At 39.2% G+C, this 19841-nt stretch overlaps 1 protein-coding gene across 1 annotated transcript in view; it reads right to left on the bottom strand.

The window, feature by feature from the left end:
* Nucleotides 1–19841, bottom strand: part of USH2A (usherin) — a 3586186-nt gene that overhangs the window by 3330571 nt on the left and 235774 nt on the right. Inside the window, exons 4-5 of the mRNA XM_069233891.1 lie at nucleotides 9176–9297; nucleotides 3955–4018 (exon numbers count right to left, since the gene is read on the bottom strand). Coding sequence (XP_069089992.1) covers nucleotides 3955–4018; nucleotides 9176–9297 — 186 coding nt within the window. The remainder of the gene's footprint in view (nucleotides 1–3954; nucleotides 4019–9175; nucleotides 9298–19841) is intronic.

Raw genomic sequence — 19841 nt, 5'->3', positions numbered from 1 at the left:
GCAAGCCCAATCCTAAGATGTTCCAGAGGACATATACTCCTTCAAAGACTTCCAGAAGATCTATCCATCCACAGTCCCTCTGATGGTATAAGGGTGGTAGGACTACTGGTCCCAAATAGGGGAATGCAAAGAGTCCCATTCACTCCAAGTCCAGGGGGTCCCAGAATCCCAGACAGGGGTCTGTTCCTCTTCAGGGTCCAGTGAAATCACCTTTCTGTCTCTTTCTTCCTCTCCCCTTTGGAAAGGATTTTTTAACTGGATGGTGGGTGGTGGGGTGTTCCATAAGTTAGGCACATATGTCAAGTCCTAGGCTAGCACATCATCACATTCTCCCATTCCAACCCTCCTAAATTAAGTCCCTCCTGGGATTGGCTCCAGAGGTCTGGAATTCTCCCTTTCTTCTGCTTCGGATGAGCATTCCCAGACCTGGTGCAGTGTAAAAACTAATTAACACATGCCACTTCTGTCCCTTCTGTCAGGAATGTGTGTGAACACTGTCATCTGGCAGTACGGTGTCAGGACACTGGCTATCAGAGCAATTAATGTGGCCAGCAAGGTGAACAAAAGCCCAAATCTAATTATAATTTGACTCAGAGAAATCTTAAAGTGCCAAAATGATTGTAGATATGCTAAAAGTAATATTACATCTGCACTTGGAATCCATGTTTACCATAACATTGGTGCATCACCCTCGCCTTTAGTCCTATTATGAAACTGTACTTTGGTGCAGATTTTGACCATAATATATAACACAGAGAAGCATCCTAACTATACCTTTTCATAACAAGTCTCTTCAAAACACTATTTGTCTCTATTCTCCTGGACTTCAAAGTAGTTATTTCCAGATCTCCAACCAAGCCTTGCACTAACATTCTTAAGGCACACCATCCCTGTAGGCAGTGTCAATCCAAGGTGCTGACTTTCAACTTGCAATCAGCTCCAAGAATGTTCACAAAGGTTTTGTCACTCTTGGGATGACTGCAGAATTTGTCTTCACACCCACCTCAAATATTGGCTGATTGAGACTTCCTTCCTATGCCTTGCCAAGCAAGGTACACAGGTAGAATATTACTTGCTTCTTCAGCATGATTTCTGCTTCAACTTCATGAAGTTACACCTAAGTCTAAATGCACCTTCAGAATAAGTCTTCAAATCTTCAGAACCAGCTTCTTATACTTCAGTCAATGTTTTCCAGTTAGAATGGGATTAACACAACTCTGTTTCTAGATCCACCAAACTGGCATGCTAGAATTCTCCCAGTGGGAAACAGTTTGCTCTGTCTCAAGATCCATGCACCAACCTCAAAAAGGAAGTTCAAAAGGGGAAAGTATTGATCACTGGCACAAACTTGGTACCTCTTTATCTTTCTTAGAGTATGAGCAAAATTCTTAAAACTTAGCAGATGCCCCCGTTATCCAGGGAGTTTTCACAGGCAGACACAAAGGGCCTGATTTAGATCTCGACGTAGGGTCTACTCCGTCGCAACGGTGACAGATATCCAGTCCACCGAAATCTAAATACCATTGTTTTCTATGGTACTAAGAGTTCAGCAGATGGGATATCTGCCACTATTGCGATGGAGTAACCCCTCCTCCGAGGTCTAAATCAGGACCAAAGTCTTCAATGTGGCAGGTAGGAAAGTCACTTTTCTTTCCAGATTCAGGCAAATTCACCCCTTGGTGTAGATTAGGCAGGTAATTTCAAAGGATTGTCATTGGTGGAGCGATTCAGCTAATTTTAATGCAATTCCGAGGTTTCCCACTCCCACATTTAAGCAATGGTTTTAATGTCGTCATTCCCTTTTCTAGGTATATGCTATGTGTAATGAAACAATCTAAGAGTTCCAAGCATTCACCAATTCCCAAACTGCTCGCAATTTAGCCGCAGAAGTCCAATCCCCAGCCACACCTTGCACTGCCCTGCTCCAGTGAGTCTCCTGGGTCTCCTTGTGAGTGCACAGAGGTGTTACAGAATCCATTCAGTTGCAGAAGTCCCATTTGTACCATGCATTCAACAATGAGTAGAGATAAAGTGAGATGTGGATATTTCTCCCCCATACTTTTTAATAGATTTTAGGTGACCAGATCAGGGTTTCGTAGATGTAGTGAAATTAATGATGTGGGTCCAATATTGCCATTCAGTTAATATTGAATCCACCGATTACTCAGCCTACAGCTTATCCTGAGTGATGTAAAACAGAATGCTTTAACACATTGGTTCCTGATTGGGATCTGTAAATAGTTTTATTGTTTTAATTATTTACAGCCTGGGGCAGAACTGCACCACATGCACATAATTAATGATAACTAAAAATGAATCACATGCCTGGTGGTCATGTGTCATAGATAAAGCCCACGGAGATGGTGCTGGTGGGGAAATACTTTTGTTACCTTGCAATCACCTCCAGTAATTCTGTCGAATGGAGGGCAAGTGAGGTGATTTTGCCATTCAAACAAGCTGTTCCTGACTTAACTTTGTGTTCGACTGCAGATATCCCTTTTTTTCAGGCTCATGGGGTTCTTCACTTCCATCCTGGCATCTGTGAGGCAGGTCATTTAAGGTGGCAGTTGGAGAGCAGTGCCATCAAACAGCATGAATAGACTGAAATACCTAAGCCTTTTCAAATGCACTTCAGCAGATCATAGATAGACTTTATTTCAGATCTCATAACTGCAACCTGGGAACTAGACAACAGGAATTTAACCTTACCAGCTTCACCCAGGTTACCTACATGCTACATATTTCAATTTGATGGCCCTTTTCTATCAAATGTGGCCCACATAACATTTTGCATAGAAATACGTTTGTCCTACAGTAGAGGATACTAGGAAAACAAGCAAAATAAAACCAAGAGTTACATTTCAGAATCATGCGGGACAAATACAGCCTTTACTTTAATTTCCCATTTCTCTACTCTGTGTGCCTGCACAGTCTATGAGTCTGTACAGGGAGGCTGCACACAGCAAGTAACACATATGACCATTAGATAATTAAAAAATGCCTATCTTTTTAAACACTATGGGCCAGATGTATGAAAAGCCTTTTCCGGGTCGCAAACGGCCTATGTAACAAATCTATTCTGCCAGTCGTTACCTTGCTACCCACTGACACAAAAGGTTTGAGATTCATTGTTAGGAAGGGGCATGCCAAGGGCGTCCCTTCCTCATAGCGAGTCGCAGAGGATTGTAAGATTATTTTGCAACCATGAATGCGGTTGCAAAACAATTGCAGTTACCACCAACTTCAAGTTGGTGTTAACCCATTCCCCCCACAGGACCCCTTCCACTTTGTGAATGGAAGCGAAAACATGAAAAAATAACTTTTTAATTTTTTCATTTGAAAACAGGCTTCTGGACACCATCCCTGTGAGTGTGGCCATTCCAAATGGTGTCGCAAATTGTGACCTACCTCGTGAATATTGATGAGGTAGGTCATTTGCAACCCCATTAGGAATCGCTTAATGTGTCTCAGACACATTTGTATATTTAATTTTGCAAATCTCTAATTGCGATTCGCAATGAATTGCATTTAGAGGCCCGCAAAATGGAAAAGTTGTATATCGGTCCCTATGTGTCTTAGGGCTAATAGTTCTTACTGCCACCAATCCAGAGGTCAAAATACCAGAGCAAAATAAAAGAATGCAAATAACAATGTAACATAGAGCACAGTCAAGTATGATTGAACCCAACTTTATTCGGTTTGCTTTAAAGCCATAAGAACAACATAAAACACAATAAATACATCTGATGAAAAGGCTAAATAATCAATGAATACAAAGCACATAAAATCAAAGAAAGACATAGTACTGAGACTGTTTTTAATGCAACAGAATCTCACAAAGTGGGCGTTTTAAAAGAAAATGAATGCTAATGAAAGTTCTCTACCAACGGAAAAATAGCAACTTTTGACTTTTAAAACCTTTCTTTACACATACGCAAGCACAATATATGGTACCTGTTTGTAAGTGCCACTTGATAGATTCTAAAGTCATTCATTCTTCCAATAAATTGCTCCGTATCTGTGTAAATGGACAAAATAAAAAACAAGGTAAGTAAGATTTGCTAGACAGGATCTATTATCCGCCCATGACTGATTGAACCCGCTTGCCTTCCTGCCTCTCCTGAATCAAACCTACTTGACCAGAAGAACGCATGGGAAGCAGTGACTTTAATTAAAAAAGGACTCATAATAACCTTTGAAGAACATTTGGTACCTGTCCCTTTCTATATTAGAAGGATGATTATAGGACCGCCTCATTAAACAAAAATAATGAGCCGGTGCTTGTGCCACCTCCAATTAGAGAAGAAATAGGTACTACTGTACTTTTGCTTTTTTCACAATGAAGATAAAACATTGTAATATACCTGCCCATGTACAGGGTGTCACACAGCTGAATTAAACTAGTCAAAATATTTTATTACATTTAGCAATTTCTGCAGTATGTGCATCATTCTTATTCCTCAGCTGATCTTAAACTAGTCAGGGATATGTTATTTTGTAGCCAACTCTGATGTCAGGGAAAATACATTTACCATTATCACTGCAAATGGTAAAATAAAAAACAAACCTTAAATCTTAAATCATGCTGGCCAATATTTATCATGGATTTGCATCACACTTGTGACGCGCAAGGGGGTGCATGGGTGAAGGCAGTCCTGGAATGATATTTCCCAAGCTATGCAAAGCCACATTGTGTTGCCCTGTGTGGCTTGGTAAATGTGGTGTAACGCAAGGCAGGGCAAGCATGGGTTTTCCCATGCATCCACCCATGTATTTTGGCACATTCCCAGATTTTCCTTTACTGGCAAACTTGTCAAAATACCACACTTGTGAGGGGACCAGCACACATAGAAAGAGGAAAATCATTCCGAGGATTGTTTTTGTGCAGGGGGGGAGTCCCTTCCAACACAAAGACAATCCCGCCTACAAGGCAGGCACCCTTTGTACTTGCATTGGCACTAGGCAGCATGCGGAGAGCCAGCACAGGCAGAGAGCAGGAATGTGCTGTCAAATGTTAAATACGGCGCATTCCTGCCCTCTCCCTTTCATGCAGCACAGCAAGGAGGCTTGCTGCATTGCATTATGTGAAAGTTTGATAACTATGCCCTACAAATCACAATCATAATCATTTTTTTCCTGCCTTAAGTTCACTTTTAAGAAAATACTTTGAAGGGGGCTCATTGACAGAGTATTAACAAATGGATATGAATGACTTATGTCTATCTTTCATCTAAATGAGCTCCCCGTTGGGATTTCACAAATTTCCATAAATAACTGGCAATCTATTGTTGTTGGTAGGTTTTCGTACATAAACGTACTATTCTTAACCCGCACTGCACTGCCTGACACAGTTCCAAGTTTTAAAAACAATAAAAAAAAAATCTTGGTTTAACCATTTTTTCTTCACTGGTCAGATGTTTTTCCACATGAACAAACCCACTGTCATGAACTATGGGGCTGTCCCCTTCCTTTCCCGTCACTGAAAGACGCTTTCTCCTACCACTGCTATCTACAGTGCCAGTGTGGAAAAAAGCCATGAAAATTGCATTTAGACTAGTTCCCAGTGTGGGGATGTACACAAGATTTAGCAAGGCCATATTCCCAGGCAAAGCTCTTAACCCCCCTATCTTCTCCCTACCCCTGTCTTACTCCTACTTAAAAAATATGCCTGCATCAGTAGACTTTCTGCATGAGTAAGTCGACTCCCCCATCAAAACCGTAAAAATTGTCAGTTCTGTTTTAGATTCAGAAATCACGATTTTTACAGCTGTATGTAACACCTATTGGTGTAAAAATGTTGTGAATTTGAGCATAGGTAAAACGCACAATTAGACATTTACATTTGAAAATTGTGGACTCAAACACTCATTGCCTTTAGAATGATAACTGCTGGGATGGGAAGGCCACCTGCCTAGTCTTCCAAACGTTCAAGTCTGCCTTGAACTACACAGGTAAATTCACTGGTGTTCTTGAAATTTTTGTTCGGCCTCAGAGGCCACGACCATCACACGCAATCAGTGAGGATCACTGTAATTAGGATATCAAACCCAGAATGAAGTGTAAAATTCTGCCGAGTCTTTTGAAACTGGATCCTTTTCTACAGCCAGGGCACAGAGGTAGAGTGCTTGTATGTAGTGCTGTGTGTGCCATGACTGACTGTAGATACAGTGTGATCCATTTTGATTTCAATTTGTATTTTGTACATGAAGTACAAAATGGAGATGGGACGTAGCCTTCCAAATGGACATTGTGGACTGACAGCATCTCAAGCTGTTGAAATGGGTCAGAATTCAAGGTACCGAACGGATGGTAAGAGTGGTCTCATTAGATGTCCAGAGACTGGATTTCGTTGCTATGTCCTGCCCTTTTGTCCTTTCACAGTCATACCACCTGGAGACTTGCAGAACGTAAGGAGGATTAGAGACAGTGGCATCCTTGGAAAGGCAAGGTTAATCCTTAGACAGCGACCTGCCCCTTTCCCCTCACTCCCCATAGCTACAGGTGCAAGGTGTAAAGGCATTCCTCTCCGTTGAGCTCCTGTTTGGGATTTTCCTTAATAGATACTCTCAGCACCATTATCTCCTGCCTGCTATCACCTGCATGCAACGACTTTGGCTGCCCTGTTTGGAGATGGATAACTGAAATTAAATAACGACTTCAGTACAGTACCAGAGCTATATTAATTAAACAGAGTGCAGCAAGCTCATAAAGAGATGCATCAATCCCTAATAGTTTCCAAGTAATCACAATAAACACAAATAATATTAAAAAGTAGAATGTAGTGTGCACCCCCACAAAAATTCCTGCTGCACTAAGGAACCACAGGGGTGAAAAAAACACCCCAATTGTTAAAGAAGAAAAGATTGGGTGGTGCACCACTTTAAGTTGTAGACATATTCTTTATATACTAATTGTAGAAGAGTCCCAGATAATTAAACAGGTGATGATACACGGTTTCTGTTCTTTTTCTTCCAAAAATTCTTTTTATTTGATCAAGAATACTTTTTATAACAGTAAGTTGATGAAAGCAAGCAGCCAACGCGTTTCGCCCTATACACTTGGGCTTCTTCAGGGCGAAACGCGTTGGCTGCTTGCTTTCATCAACTTACTGTTATAAAAAGTATTCTTGATCAAATAAAAATAATTTTTGGAAGAAAAAGAACAGAAACCGTGTATCATCACCTGTTTAATTATCTGGGACTCTTCTACAAGCAGTACCAGGGCTATGCATGATGCATACAGAAACTCTGTCTGCAGACCTAGAGACAAAAGGTTCCAGAGACTTCCCTCTCAGTTTTCCAGGTTTTCTCATTGACCATTGACCATTGTAGGCAACTGGAACTTGGAGAAATGTCTGAGTTCCAGTGCAGGTGCTGCTGACAGACAGCTCCCCAGTCAAATGAGGGAACATTACCTGAAGAAGTGGGCATGTTCTGCTGGAAGAGCTTAGAAAGTAATTTACCTTGGTTTGCTGAGAGAGTGTTGCTGGTGGTGTCTCTGGCTAGAGGAGTAACCCTGCAATAGCTTCAAGGTGGAGGAGCGGCCCAGAGAAGCCAACTTACCCAAAATCAGGACTGTGAAGCAACAGAAGACTGTGGCACGTTCCTGTGATCCTTCCTGCTTTGTGGGTGTCCCCTGGTTGCCAAAAAGCTACCTTGAGATTTCCTTAGCCCTCCTCCCTGACTTGGGAGCTCCAGTGGGGATTAAAAATCCCAAGATCAACGACCACCACCAGAAACCTCTGCTAAAGAAAACTGTCTGACCATCTAGGTCCCTCTTCCTCTCTACTAAGGAACACTGCACCAATGTGACTGAATTGTGACCTGTGGTTCCTTTCTGTAATTTTAATACAGTGCCCAGTGATTGCAAGTGTGCCCCATGATATTTGCCTCCCAAACCGAATGGAGTAGCTTAGAGCACAGGGGCTAGATGCATTTATGTACTCCTGTCTCACCACACTTAGGGAATCCAGGAGTGGCCATTTCTCTTTGTTTCATTGGGAGATTTTGTTTGGACCTGTGACATTAACGGGACCACTGTGGGCATTTGCCTGCTCAGCCATGATCACTCTGCAGAGGTGTCTAGGAGTATGTGCAGGTGAACCATGTGGATGCTGCAGCTGGGACAGTAATTTGTTGTCACCTGTTCCAAAATGAAATAACACTGGGCTGTCCTCCAGAAGCAACATGCTCCCATTAGAGAAAAGAACATGGGCAAGGGCATCTGAACTCTATGAAGAGGACACGTTACAGACCGGATTGAAGCCAATTAGTCTTAAAACACTGATTTCCAGGTCACCAATTGAGAAGGACGTCACTCACCAGAAAAATAGTGAACTAGCACTTACGTTCCTTGTAGTAATTAAAATATTACACATAGCATAGTATTTCCTGTCATTCCTGAGCTCTTGCAATTAGCAAGACCTACTTGAGTAGTATTACATTGCAGGTTCAATAAAGTACATTTTATTTTTTAAGTTAAAGCACAAACTGGGAAATCAAAAAGTGTCATCCCGTGAACATTTGGGCTATGGATCTCTAATCTGACACCAGCCCCCTAAGTGAGTCCTCGACTGCTCACCTTCCTAACTCAATGATCAAGTGCAAAAGAGATGAACTTGGTGCTCTGTTTTTTAGGAATTCTCAGCAGGGTCACCTCAAGGAAATCAGAGGTAAAAGGACTGAAACATCAATATAGAGGCCCAGCATGGCGCCCAGGGACCCTACAGGCTTTGACATTGTTCTATCCTGAATACTAGAAGTCTGGAGTGATTTGTTAGCTTTTCGTTTTGTGCCAAGAGATAAAATATGAACCAGTGAGTACCAAGTAAATCTAAATCACAGTTGCCAAATCATTAAAAGCTCAGTAAATCCTCCGAAGAACAATGTTCTCTTGGTAGCAGGTGAGGGAGCATTTTACCACAATGACTGGGGGAAAAAACAACTTTGATCGAAAAAATATAATAATAACAAATATTTAGGAGAAACGTTTGATTTGTTAAATTAAAACAGGCTATTTGGCTGGTCTTTTAAATTAGTAGCATTAAAATGCTGTTAGGCTGCCACTGTTAATTAAATGAAGAGAAAGAAAATGTGTTCAAAGGGCAGAAACAACTGTCTAAAAAAGGACAAAACATTTATTTTGAAGACATGTATTAATGAATTATGTGACATACTGTTGAAACCTTGTCCAATGCGCATCTGAGAATTCACAGAAGTGTCAACTATTTGATCACTTAAGTTTCTTGAATCATAAGCTGTGCCATCCTCTTCCAAACCATTTATGAAGAAACTAATCCTCTTCTGGTACACCTATAATTAGAAACACAACAAAGCAAAGTGTTTGACTGCAATCAAATATTAACATCAAACATTATGTCAAAGTAATACTGAACAGCAGAAGTAGAGCATGAGAGAAAGTCACCACTTACAAAACACAAGCCAACTGGGAAAAATGTTGTTACTCATGCATATTGCACTTTTTCACAGTAAAGATGTAACAATATGATCGGTGGATGAAACACTTTCTGAAGTGAGAATTAAGGCCTGCTTCTTCCTTCTCTCTTCCATTAATCTCCAGGTAAGTTATTTTATGAGACAACCAAGTTTGTCTTCATTATTGCGAAGGTAAATAATCTACCAGGTACATAATTGCAATGGGGATGAGAGAGCGTAGCACTTATACTCAAAATAACATGAAATGTTTATGAACTAATGCATAATAATGCCGCATAGAAAATGTATTAATGTACTTTGCTAAAACGTGCGCTTGAAATGTGCCCATGGGGAGTGGCCACCAATTTATACAATGACTAATGAAACTGACTAATAATGATGAAATTATATGTTAAAATATGGTTTTGCACTAATATAAAAGGTTATATGTTAAGGTTTTGGTAATAATTCATTAGGCTTAGTTAGCATGAGTTGAGGCCTAGCTGCCCGGTTTTCATATTAAATGTGTTTTTCTAATGTGCAGTTTGCTGACTTGCTGAAGGACATGTACTCGTATTTTTCCTAAGCTAAAGGATGAAGTGTAACCGTAGTAGATCCGTTCTCATGAAATTCGACTTGTTAGAAGAAACATTTTTGCTGAATGCAACACTGTAGACTGATAGCAGGTACAAGGTCGCCTGAACCGGTACAGAGAATGGACCTACTGACTGAAGATGCGAGAGGACCACGAGAGTATGAAATCATACCGGACATTCTGCCCGCTGGAGACGTCAATCATAAGAACCAATAAACTACGTGAGAACTGTTATGGGGTGACAATTTTGATGAAATCATTGCAAATTTATTGGATGGAGATAGTGGGGTGCCAACCCCAACCAATCAAGAATTAGGGGACTGTACAACGAAAAAGGGATAAAAACCCTCTGACACGGGGAGCCATTTAGATAGAGGAGGGGGAGATGCCGTTGCGAATTTTGCAATGACCCAGACACTTTGTCACTCTGCATAGAGACTTTGCTGTTTGGTTCTTCAAACCAACCTTGCCCTTGCCTTGCCTGTTATATACTTTCCTCCTTATGAGGGAAGTGTCCCTTCTTACCCGTTCTTGCTGAATTCCCTGGCTGATGGCGAATCAACTGATGTCCTCAGGACGAAGACTGAATCTGTATGCTGACCCAATACCGAGGGTAACTATATGATGATGAACTGTAATTGTCTGATTGCCTTTTCTTTCTAGGTACCAACTGCTTCGTTTGACAGAGACCATAGTTAGATATTTTCCAAATTGGTGTTGCCAAAGTCTTTTGCATGAAGCCGAACATGCAAATGCTAATTCAAGGTTAGATAAGGGGTTCACTAAAACAGACGAAATTAGACTCTGCTAAGGTTAACCTATGTTGAAGTTGTGTTATGTTCTAATGTTTGTGATCTTTGCTTTGATGAAATCTTATTCGAGTTGCCATATTATGACAATGCTAATGTGCTTTCATTGATGACGTTATTGACATATTGATTGACATGTTGATCAGTTATCTCGTCCTAAGGTGTCTTTAATCAGAGTCAAAAGATTAATTGGCCTAAAACGAGTCCCAGAGTGAATAAATTAATCAGATTGGGACGCGTTAGCAGAGACTTTTCTCAGGCAGTATAAAAAGGAGCAGAACTTCTCCTTGCACACACCTCCAGTTAATAATAAAATTCCACATTTCTCAGAATTTCTCAATACTTTGATTTGCAGTGTTTTATGGCCAGGAATTTTAGGGGTACTGCTTTTCCTTTCTCACAATTAAGATGAGTAGTGCTCTACTGGAAAGAAATTCTAAACACAGTGTTAGAAATGGGGTCTCTGGTTGGCAGTCCGTTTGTACTCTGTCCAAGCAGGAACCCTCACTCTAGTCAGGGTAAAGGAGAAACGCACCTGGGTAACCCCCGCTCACCCACTTTCTAGCTTGGTATGAGCAGAAAGGCTTAACCACAGAAGCTACGTGTAAAGTATTTGTACCTACACACACATCAATACACTTAAAACACTACAAAATGGACACCACACCAGTTTAGGAAAATAGGTAATATTTATCTAAATCAAACAAGACCAAAATGACAAAAATCCAACATACACAAGTCAAGATATGAATTTTCTGAAGAATAAGAGTCTTACTCCTTAGAAAACAGTGAGAATGCTGTTGTTACACAAAGTACCTGGTTAGTGTCAAAAATAAAGCCGCACGGGAGATCGTGTGTCAGAAAAGTGTAGCAATGCATTGATTCCTTTTTCGCAAGCGAGGCCGTGCATCATTTCCTTCTCCGGTCGGATTGGCGATGCATGTTTTTTCTTTCTCACAAGAGAGAGAGATGCATCAATTTCCGGACGGGGCACCTTGGATCCGGGCAGGCTTTGCGTTGATTTTTCACGCCCAGCGATGTTGCATTGAAATACAATTGCATGGTGTCAGGAACCCGCCATTATTGCAGCCACTAGCAGTGTTGCACGTCGTTTATCAGGCTGCGATGCATCGAGTGTCGATTTCAGCCATGAGGCAAGCGGCGTGTCGTTTAGAAGCCGATTTGCGGATGGTGCATCGAAAATTTCCCCGCACGGCATGTTTGCGTGGATTTTAATCCTTTTCCACCAGTTTCATCTTCCAAGGGCCCAGGGACTGGATGGGGCACCACTTGACAGGGCAGGAGGCTCACCAGAGAGTCCAGGTGATGGCAGAGGAAGTCTTTAATGGAGGCAAGCTCAACTCAAGTCTTTGGAGATTCTTCTCAAGCAGGAATGCACAACAAAGTCCAGTCTTTGTCCCCTTTCTGTGGCAGAAGCAGCAACCGCATGACCCCCCCCCCCAACAAAGCACAGTCACAGGCAGGGGCAGCACTTCTCCTCAGCTCTTCTCCTTGGCAGATGTTCCTCTTGAATCCTTGAAGAAATCTGATTTTCAGGGGTTGTGGGTCCAATACCTATACCCTGTTCTGCCTTTGAAGCTGGCAAACTTCAAAGGAAAGTCTCTGTTATTCACAAGATTCCCAGGCCAGGCTCACACGAGAGGGGTGGAGACTGCATTGTGTGAGGGCAGGTACAGCCCAGTTAGGTGTAAGTGCCCATTCCTCCCTCCACTCTAGCTCAAATGGCCCATCAGGATATGCAGGCTACTCTGCAGCTCCCTTCATCTCACTGTCTGGAGGGAATTCACACCGGCCCAACTGTCAGTCTGACCCAGGCAGGGAATCCACAAACAGACAGAGTCAAAGAATGGTTTAAGCAAGAAAATGCCCACTTTAAAAAAATGGCATTTTCAAACTGACGATTTAAAAAACAACTTTACCTAAAGATGTATTTTTAAATTGTGAGTTCAGGACATCAAACGTATTTCTATCTGCTCCCAAAAGGAATCTGTGCTTAAATATCATTTAGGGGCACCCCCCCCCCCATGTTAACCTATGAGGGAGATAGGCATTGCAACAGTGAAAGCTGAGTTTAGCAGTATTTCACTGTTAGGACATGTAAAACACACCAGTACATGTCCCACCTTTAACATACACTGCACCATGATGCTACATAGGCCCTCACTTAGGGGTGTCTTACATGCAGAAGAAGGGAAGGATTAGGCCTGTCAAGTGGGTACACTTGCCAGGTCAAACTGCCAGCTTAAAACTGCACACTCAGACACTACAGTGGCAGGTCCCATGTTTACAGGGCTACTCATGTGGGTGGCACAATCAGTGCTGCAGGCCCACTAGTAGCATTTGATGTACAGGCCCTAGGCACTTCTAGTGCACTTTACTATGGGCTTACTAGTAACTCAAATATGCCAATAAGGGATAAGCCAATTACACATATAATTTACACAGGAGCACTTGCACTTTAGCACTGGACAGCAGTGGTAAAGTGCCCTGAGTACCAAAAACAGCAGAAACACAGCACAGCTCAGCACACAGTCAAAAAATGAGAAGCACAGGCAAAAAAGACAGGGGAGACCACGCCAAGGATGCCAGGTCTAACACTCAGTTATGCTCTTTATTCCAACTGCAGTATTGTAAGATAAATTGTTCTCTCTAAGGACTACATTAATACTTCTTTAACCCTTTAATAAATTACAAAATATGTGCTGATCCTATTCACCAACAAAATAAAACATAAAATTTGAATCCTCATGGGCCCTGCACACCTTAACTCTTGGGAAGGGTAATTTAGGCCCCACCTAAAAGCACGCTGTGGATTCAAAGTAGCAGCTATTTAGAAATACTTTCTTAAGCTGCTCAAGTCAAATATGCACCTGCTCTTTTGAGTTATCCCAAGGCCCCTCTCTAAGGAAGGAAGTCCCTTCACAACTTGATAGGGGTATGAATGGTCCAAGCACTCACAATCATCCAACAGGTACTGGGCACCGCTCCGGAGGTTGTCATTATTCCTTGCCATAATTTGTGTTCAAAATTGGGCTAAGGAAAGCAAAGCAGTTTTATATAGCATTCTTAGGGGTAGTGTTCTCCTAACAAATTGTTCTCATGAGAATTGTACTAATTGTAATCTGAAGAAACATGGCCCGGACAAAGCATTTGAAGGCCAACTTGGCCAACTTTGTAATCAGTGCACTATTTTGAGGCAAAGAATTGTGAAACCCTGCACCTTCCCATTGTGGTAGAGATGTTAAAATAGTGACTCCTCAGATCTTACAAACAGAGATAACCTCAGGGATCTCCACAAAGGTGAGAAGATCAGAAAATGAGAGAAAGTGTGACAACACCTTCTCTGCATTATGTGAGGTCAATGAGGTCAATGATACTTCATAATATTAATTTCAGGAAAGCATACTTTAGCTTTCATGTAAGCAATCTTGAATAGCCTTTAGTGACATATGATGTGCTCATGTACAGTTTGACAATTTACTAAACTAACATCTTCAAGAACAGGCAGTCCAATGTATGCCCAAATTAGTAACTTTTCAGTTATTTCTTGGAAGCAAAAACTATACAGCTTTGTCCAAGCGTTCTCTACTAAAGTACCTGTGTCACAATGTGCTAAGGGTAGCATGGAGAACAGTGTAATTTTGTGATATCAGACAGTGACTTTGTTTTATTTGTTTTGCTTGTTTTCATTTTAGGTCAAACAATGGAAAAGCATATGTGGAAAAATCATGGATTGCAGGAGTTTGAAAACTTTAGGGCTATTTATTATAGCGATCTTTTTGCAGGTTATTCACTTTTTTTTCTAATGAAGAAAGTATTAAAGGAGTCGGGTTCCTTCACATTGATTTTTAGATTGCCCTGGATTTGTTTTCTTTAGGGCTACCTCATTTTGTGGTCTTTTAAAGGTAATTTTAAAAGAGTTATTGAAACTTTTATTCCCACAATTCTGAGCTCTCTGCTAATTCACTGTAGGTGGACTCATTTATTGAAAAAAATGGGTTGGATGGTTGCATTGAACTGTTTCATTATGGCCAGAACCATTGGTGTTTCTTTTCATAGGAGACATCGTAAGAATGTGCACCTAAAGTTTTCTATGGAAAATATTCAATCTCATTAGTATATATTTTGTAGATAAAAAAAGTTCAACTAATGTAGCATATTTGAAATGCATCCCATGTCATTTAAAGTTTGCTTGGTTTTGATGTAAAATGTTTCGAATAGAGCCCTATCTGATAGTCAACACAAGAAATGCCTCCATATTGAATTATTTTTTGTGGCAGAAGAAAATTGATTTCTTTGTGATGTTTGATCTGTTCTAGTGAAGGTGCTTGTCTTAGTTCTTTGCATGAATGCACTTTTTTGAATACTTCTATGAATATGTATTTTTCCCAGTGGTAATAATGAAGGATTTATGCTATCGCTCAATGGCATTGCTTGTTTTTCCTCTTTTTTACCTTTTGTTTGCACTGGTAAAACAATTCCACAAAGGGCTTTCATACGTTTTCGGTCTTCTACCTGTAGTGTTCCTCAAAGGCAGGAATTGGAGCATGGTTTACTTCAATGTATTGATAAACCTCACTCTCCACCAACTGGGTGTAGCATTCTGAACCATTAGGAAGAATGAATGCCAATGTTTTGATTTTTGTTTGATTTTCAAATGATATTGTATATTTGAGACAGAGTTTGTATACATTTATTGTAGGCAATTAGAAATGCAGTCCTAATGAAATTGATACATGTTACCACATATTGTACAATAGCAATTCAGTTAGAGAACTGGAATTTCTTAAAATATTAGAAAATCCAAAGCATACACCTCTATTTTCCTTCAAAACGATTAGAATCCTTAATAACCTAGAGGTGCATGTATACTTGGATTCTACAAATGTGGCAAATGTGCTCCATGTTCTATGAATATAAATGGTGACAGTATTTAGGTGTTAGGATTTTTACTAACATGAATGCAATTTATTATTGATTTGAGACCTGACCCTATTGAGGTGAGGGATCTTCTTTCCAAAAACAGACGAAATGTTTGATAAAATGAACTATCCTAAAAAGGTGAACAATAGCTTGTTTATGCCTAATTGTTTTTCAGCCCAATGCTTTAAGTTGTACATAGCACGTGAGAAAGGCTACCCACATGTATGGGCTTACCATGACTTACATTAAAAAAAAAAATCACTCCAAAGTGTCTATAAACTGTGGTCTATGGGGACACTCTGAAGAAACGTCAGCTTAAGGTACTGGAATGCTTTTGAAGGAGAATGGGTTAAACTGGGTAGTGACAGGGACATTGGATAGCAAGATGCAGTTACATTTTCACCTGGAAAGTATCCTGAGATGATTATAGTCCCACAACATACTGTTCCAAAACAGAAACTAATTATCACTATAGTGAAAGTGAATGTGTAAAGTGTTGGGGCATTTTAAAACTTGGGGTATTTATCTTATTTTTATCATTAGTAGTAGTATTATTTGCATTATTATCAATAATAAAACCAACAACAGCAATAATTATAATAACACTATTATTGTGGTTATTGTGTTTTGGTATTATTGCTATTAGTATTAGTAGTAATAGAAAAAGCAGTATTAATAGCAATATTATCAGTCGGTTTTCAAATCACAAGTGAACTGTCTCTTCGGTGCAGGTATTGCTATCTCAATGGTATTGATTTTAGCCAAAGTGGGAGGACGGGTATGTGGCAATGAATATTAGAAGTGGAATATTAATGTTAATATTGTTTGTATTTTACAAAAATATATATTTTTGTGAATGCGATACTTTGATTCATAGTCTTCAAATTAATAAAATGGCCTCTATCTTTAGACCCAACAATTGTGAACTCTTATTGATTCCAAATAGTGTTACACAATCACAACCTTACATAGTAGTTAACTTGTCCCTAGGTCATTAGTACTTTAATAAGCAGAAGTATCACCAAGACAATAAACTCAAATTAATAATCACCTACCAAGAATCAGCTGAATTTTAAAGCCATTTATTCATCATAGATTATCGAAAAATCAGCAGCAAATACAGATAATTGCAAACAAAATGCAGGAAAAATGCAACATCCAAATAGCACCAAATAAATCTAAAAACCATTGCCACTAAATCATAACACATGAAATGAAAACAAACTGCACAGTGAATACTCAATGCATGCCTCAAAATAAATGGCACCTAAATTTATGACAATTAATAAAACAATAAATGCCACCTTTAACAGGCAACATAATGCCACATCAAAGTATATTAAAAAAAACTAATAACACACTGTAAATAGTTCAAAGCTTGTGATGATGCTAATATTCCTTTTAACAGATAAACATCTTGTAAATTAAAACATCTAAGATGCACAAACTAAAGCAAACGGCAAAACAATTAATAAAAGCAAGCACAGTGTCATAGCTTTACAGAGCCATATTTTGAACACCTACTTGAATACATACTTTGATTTTAACAAAACATAGTAAAACGCAAAGTTTCGGATACTGGAAATAAATAAGCACAAAATATAATAATACATGTTAACTGTTTCGGGTAAAGCATATCAAGCAAATATTTTGTAGTGTAAAATGCTTTGTTTCCAGATGGTAAGCAGAATATAGCACCATACCACACTGCAAAGTGAACAAGCTGTGTCTCCTTTAGGGTTGTACTCGAGGTACACTGTCCAATATAGATCTATTCAAAGAAAATCACCCATTTGTAAAATGCATAAATTGTAATTTTTCACAATTTACATGCATTATTAATAGGAATATTACCTGTTCCAAATTGTTTTCACAGGTTTCCATTTGACTGCAGGAGTCCACCAAACCCAGATCACAACAAGCTGATCTGGCTTTAATTGAAATACTAAGGGTCGTTTTACTATTACCACAGAGTTAAACCTACCTTGTATAGATTAACATATGTTTCATTCAATGTGATACAATGCTGTTCGGTTATACACTAACATCCACTTTTGGTGCAACAATACTTTTGCACTTGAAAGGTGATTGGTGGTGTTGCCTGCTCAGCTTTGTGTTGTGGATCATCCTTTTGTTTCACATGGACACTCATGCTAAAACTAAGTAAATCTGGGACAATATCTGTGTTCCCTGCTCTTAGATGATATCTAGTGATGAAAACAATTATGCTGATGTTGGGACTAATCCTGAATTTAATATCTCAAAATATGTTATAACATAACATGTATGTTATACCACACTTTATTGTATGAACTGGGAAATCAAACACAATAACAGTGGAGAAGGACAAAATAATCCTATGAAACAATAGTCCAATTAATAAATACAACAACATTGGTTTAACTATTAATCCTGATCACCAGAAAACAGAATTACAATTAATGCTTTACAGTTTTTAAAAAGGTAAAAACTACTGTAATTTTAACAATACAACCTATGACTTTGTTTTATTTGCTGTTATAACAGAACAACACAGTTCCTCAAACTGTTCTGCGTCTGTTCCCATGAAAATATGGACGAAGAAATATTTCCTTTATGGAGATCAGTTCTATATATAAAGTACACGCTCTGATGTTTCTTCTGCCTTAGCAGAAAAACAACAAACAATTTGGAACAAGTCTAATTTGAGCCAAGGCCTTCAAATCGGAGTACTGAAATATGTAAAAATCTTACACATAAAAAAATCTAGTTGAGTCTTGCATCTAAGTTAGAGTCTAGATAAGGCGGTCTCCTAGTCATACATGTATGTTGGAAATACATTGAGTTCTTCCTGTAAGCAAGACAGATTTAAATCATAAAAATGCAAAGCATGGTTTTAGATTTCATAAACTGTTTACTTTGAGCTAAGTTCATAAATTAAAGCATAAAAACGGATAGTAGTTGATAATCCAAAGTACTTTAAGTGTTTTGCATTCCGTGACTGAGTCACAGAAGAGTTACTAATGGCATTCTTATAAATAAGAACTTTCAGGAAATTTTCTTTACACTAACAGAGCTACACATCTACTAAGTAAACTGAATAATATCGAAAGAAAATAAAGACTGAATCTCTCATTGTGCTTTTGAGGTTACAAAGGCAACATAAATAACTTTTAAAAATTATGTCTGAAAGCCTGATCTTTCTACTGTAGATTAAAGATCCATAAAACAGCATGAAAACTAGTTTAAATGCTGCAGCCTTTGTTTCAGGCACATGTGCCCACCACCATACTTGTTTGAAAAACACTTAAGTGTTTTATTAACTCATATACAATTAGCTTTCTTACTATTTGACAACCATAGACCATGCTAACCCAGAATACCGGTGAGGCTACTCAATGAATAAGTGTTCAATAATAGATTGAGCTATTATGACACCTTCAACTCAATCATCACAAGCACAACCCAAGCAGCATGAAAATTAAACGTTTTATTTAACCTATGTTCAGAACAATTTTCCTCATCAAATTTAGTAGGTGCAGTAATGCAGAACATTAGTTGACAGTTTTGATGGACAACTATATTTACGAGCTACTACTTTTTGTTCTTACAGATACTCATTCATCACTGATGGTTAGATACCTGTGTGAAGTAACCAGCATGTGTTTGATCCAAATGGATAACACATTTTGATACAGTATCCCAAGAAAAAAATAGATGCATGATGTATGCCTAAGTGTGACCTATGTTACACCTTGTACATTATTATTGTAAATACAATGGCTTCCATGTCAGTGGCTGTAGAAGCTCTATTGTTATTTTGCTAGAATATTCTGTACATATTTAGCCAAACTCAATATATTCATGGAGAGCTTAACTTATATAAATAAATCACATTTATTTATAAAATCAACTATACTTTCTTCCATGGTATAAACTACAGATGATTTACCCACACTAATTACCAAAGTGAGGTACACTGTTCAGATTCACCACCATCCTCCACAAATGAATGCACTCCTCATTAATGGCCACAGGAAAGCCCAAGGAGTGATGTGGATAAACCTCAGCGGTAAGTAA

This window comes from Pleurodeles waltl, chromosome 5, assembly GCF_031143425.1.
Source record: "Pleurodeles waltl isolate 20211129_DDA chromosome 5, aPleWal1.hap1.20221129, whole genome shotgun sequence".
Lineage (NCBI taxonomy): Eukaryota > Metazoa > Chordata > Amphibia > Caudata > Salamandridae > Pleurodeles > Pleurodeles waltl.
The sequence above is the reverse complement of the archived record's forward strand: the minus strand, read 5'-3'. Positions and strand labels throughout refer to the sequence as shown.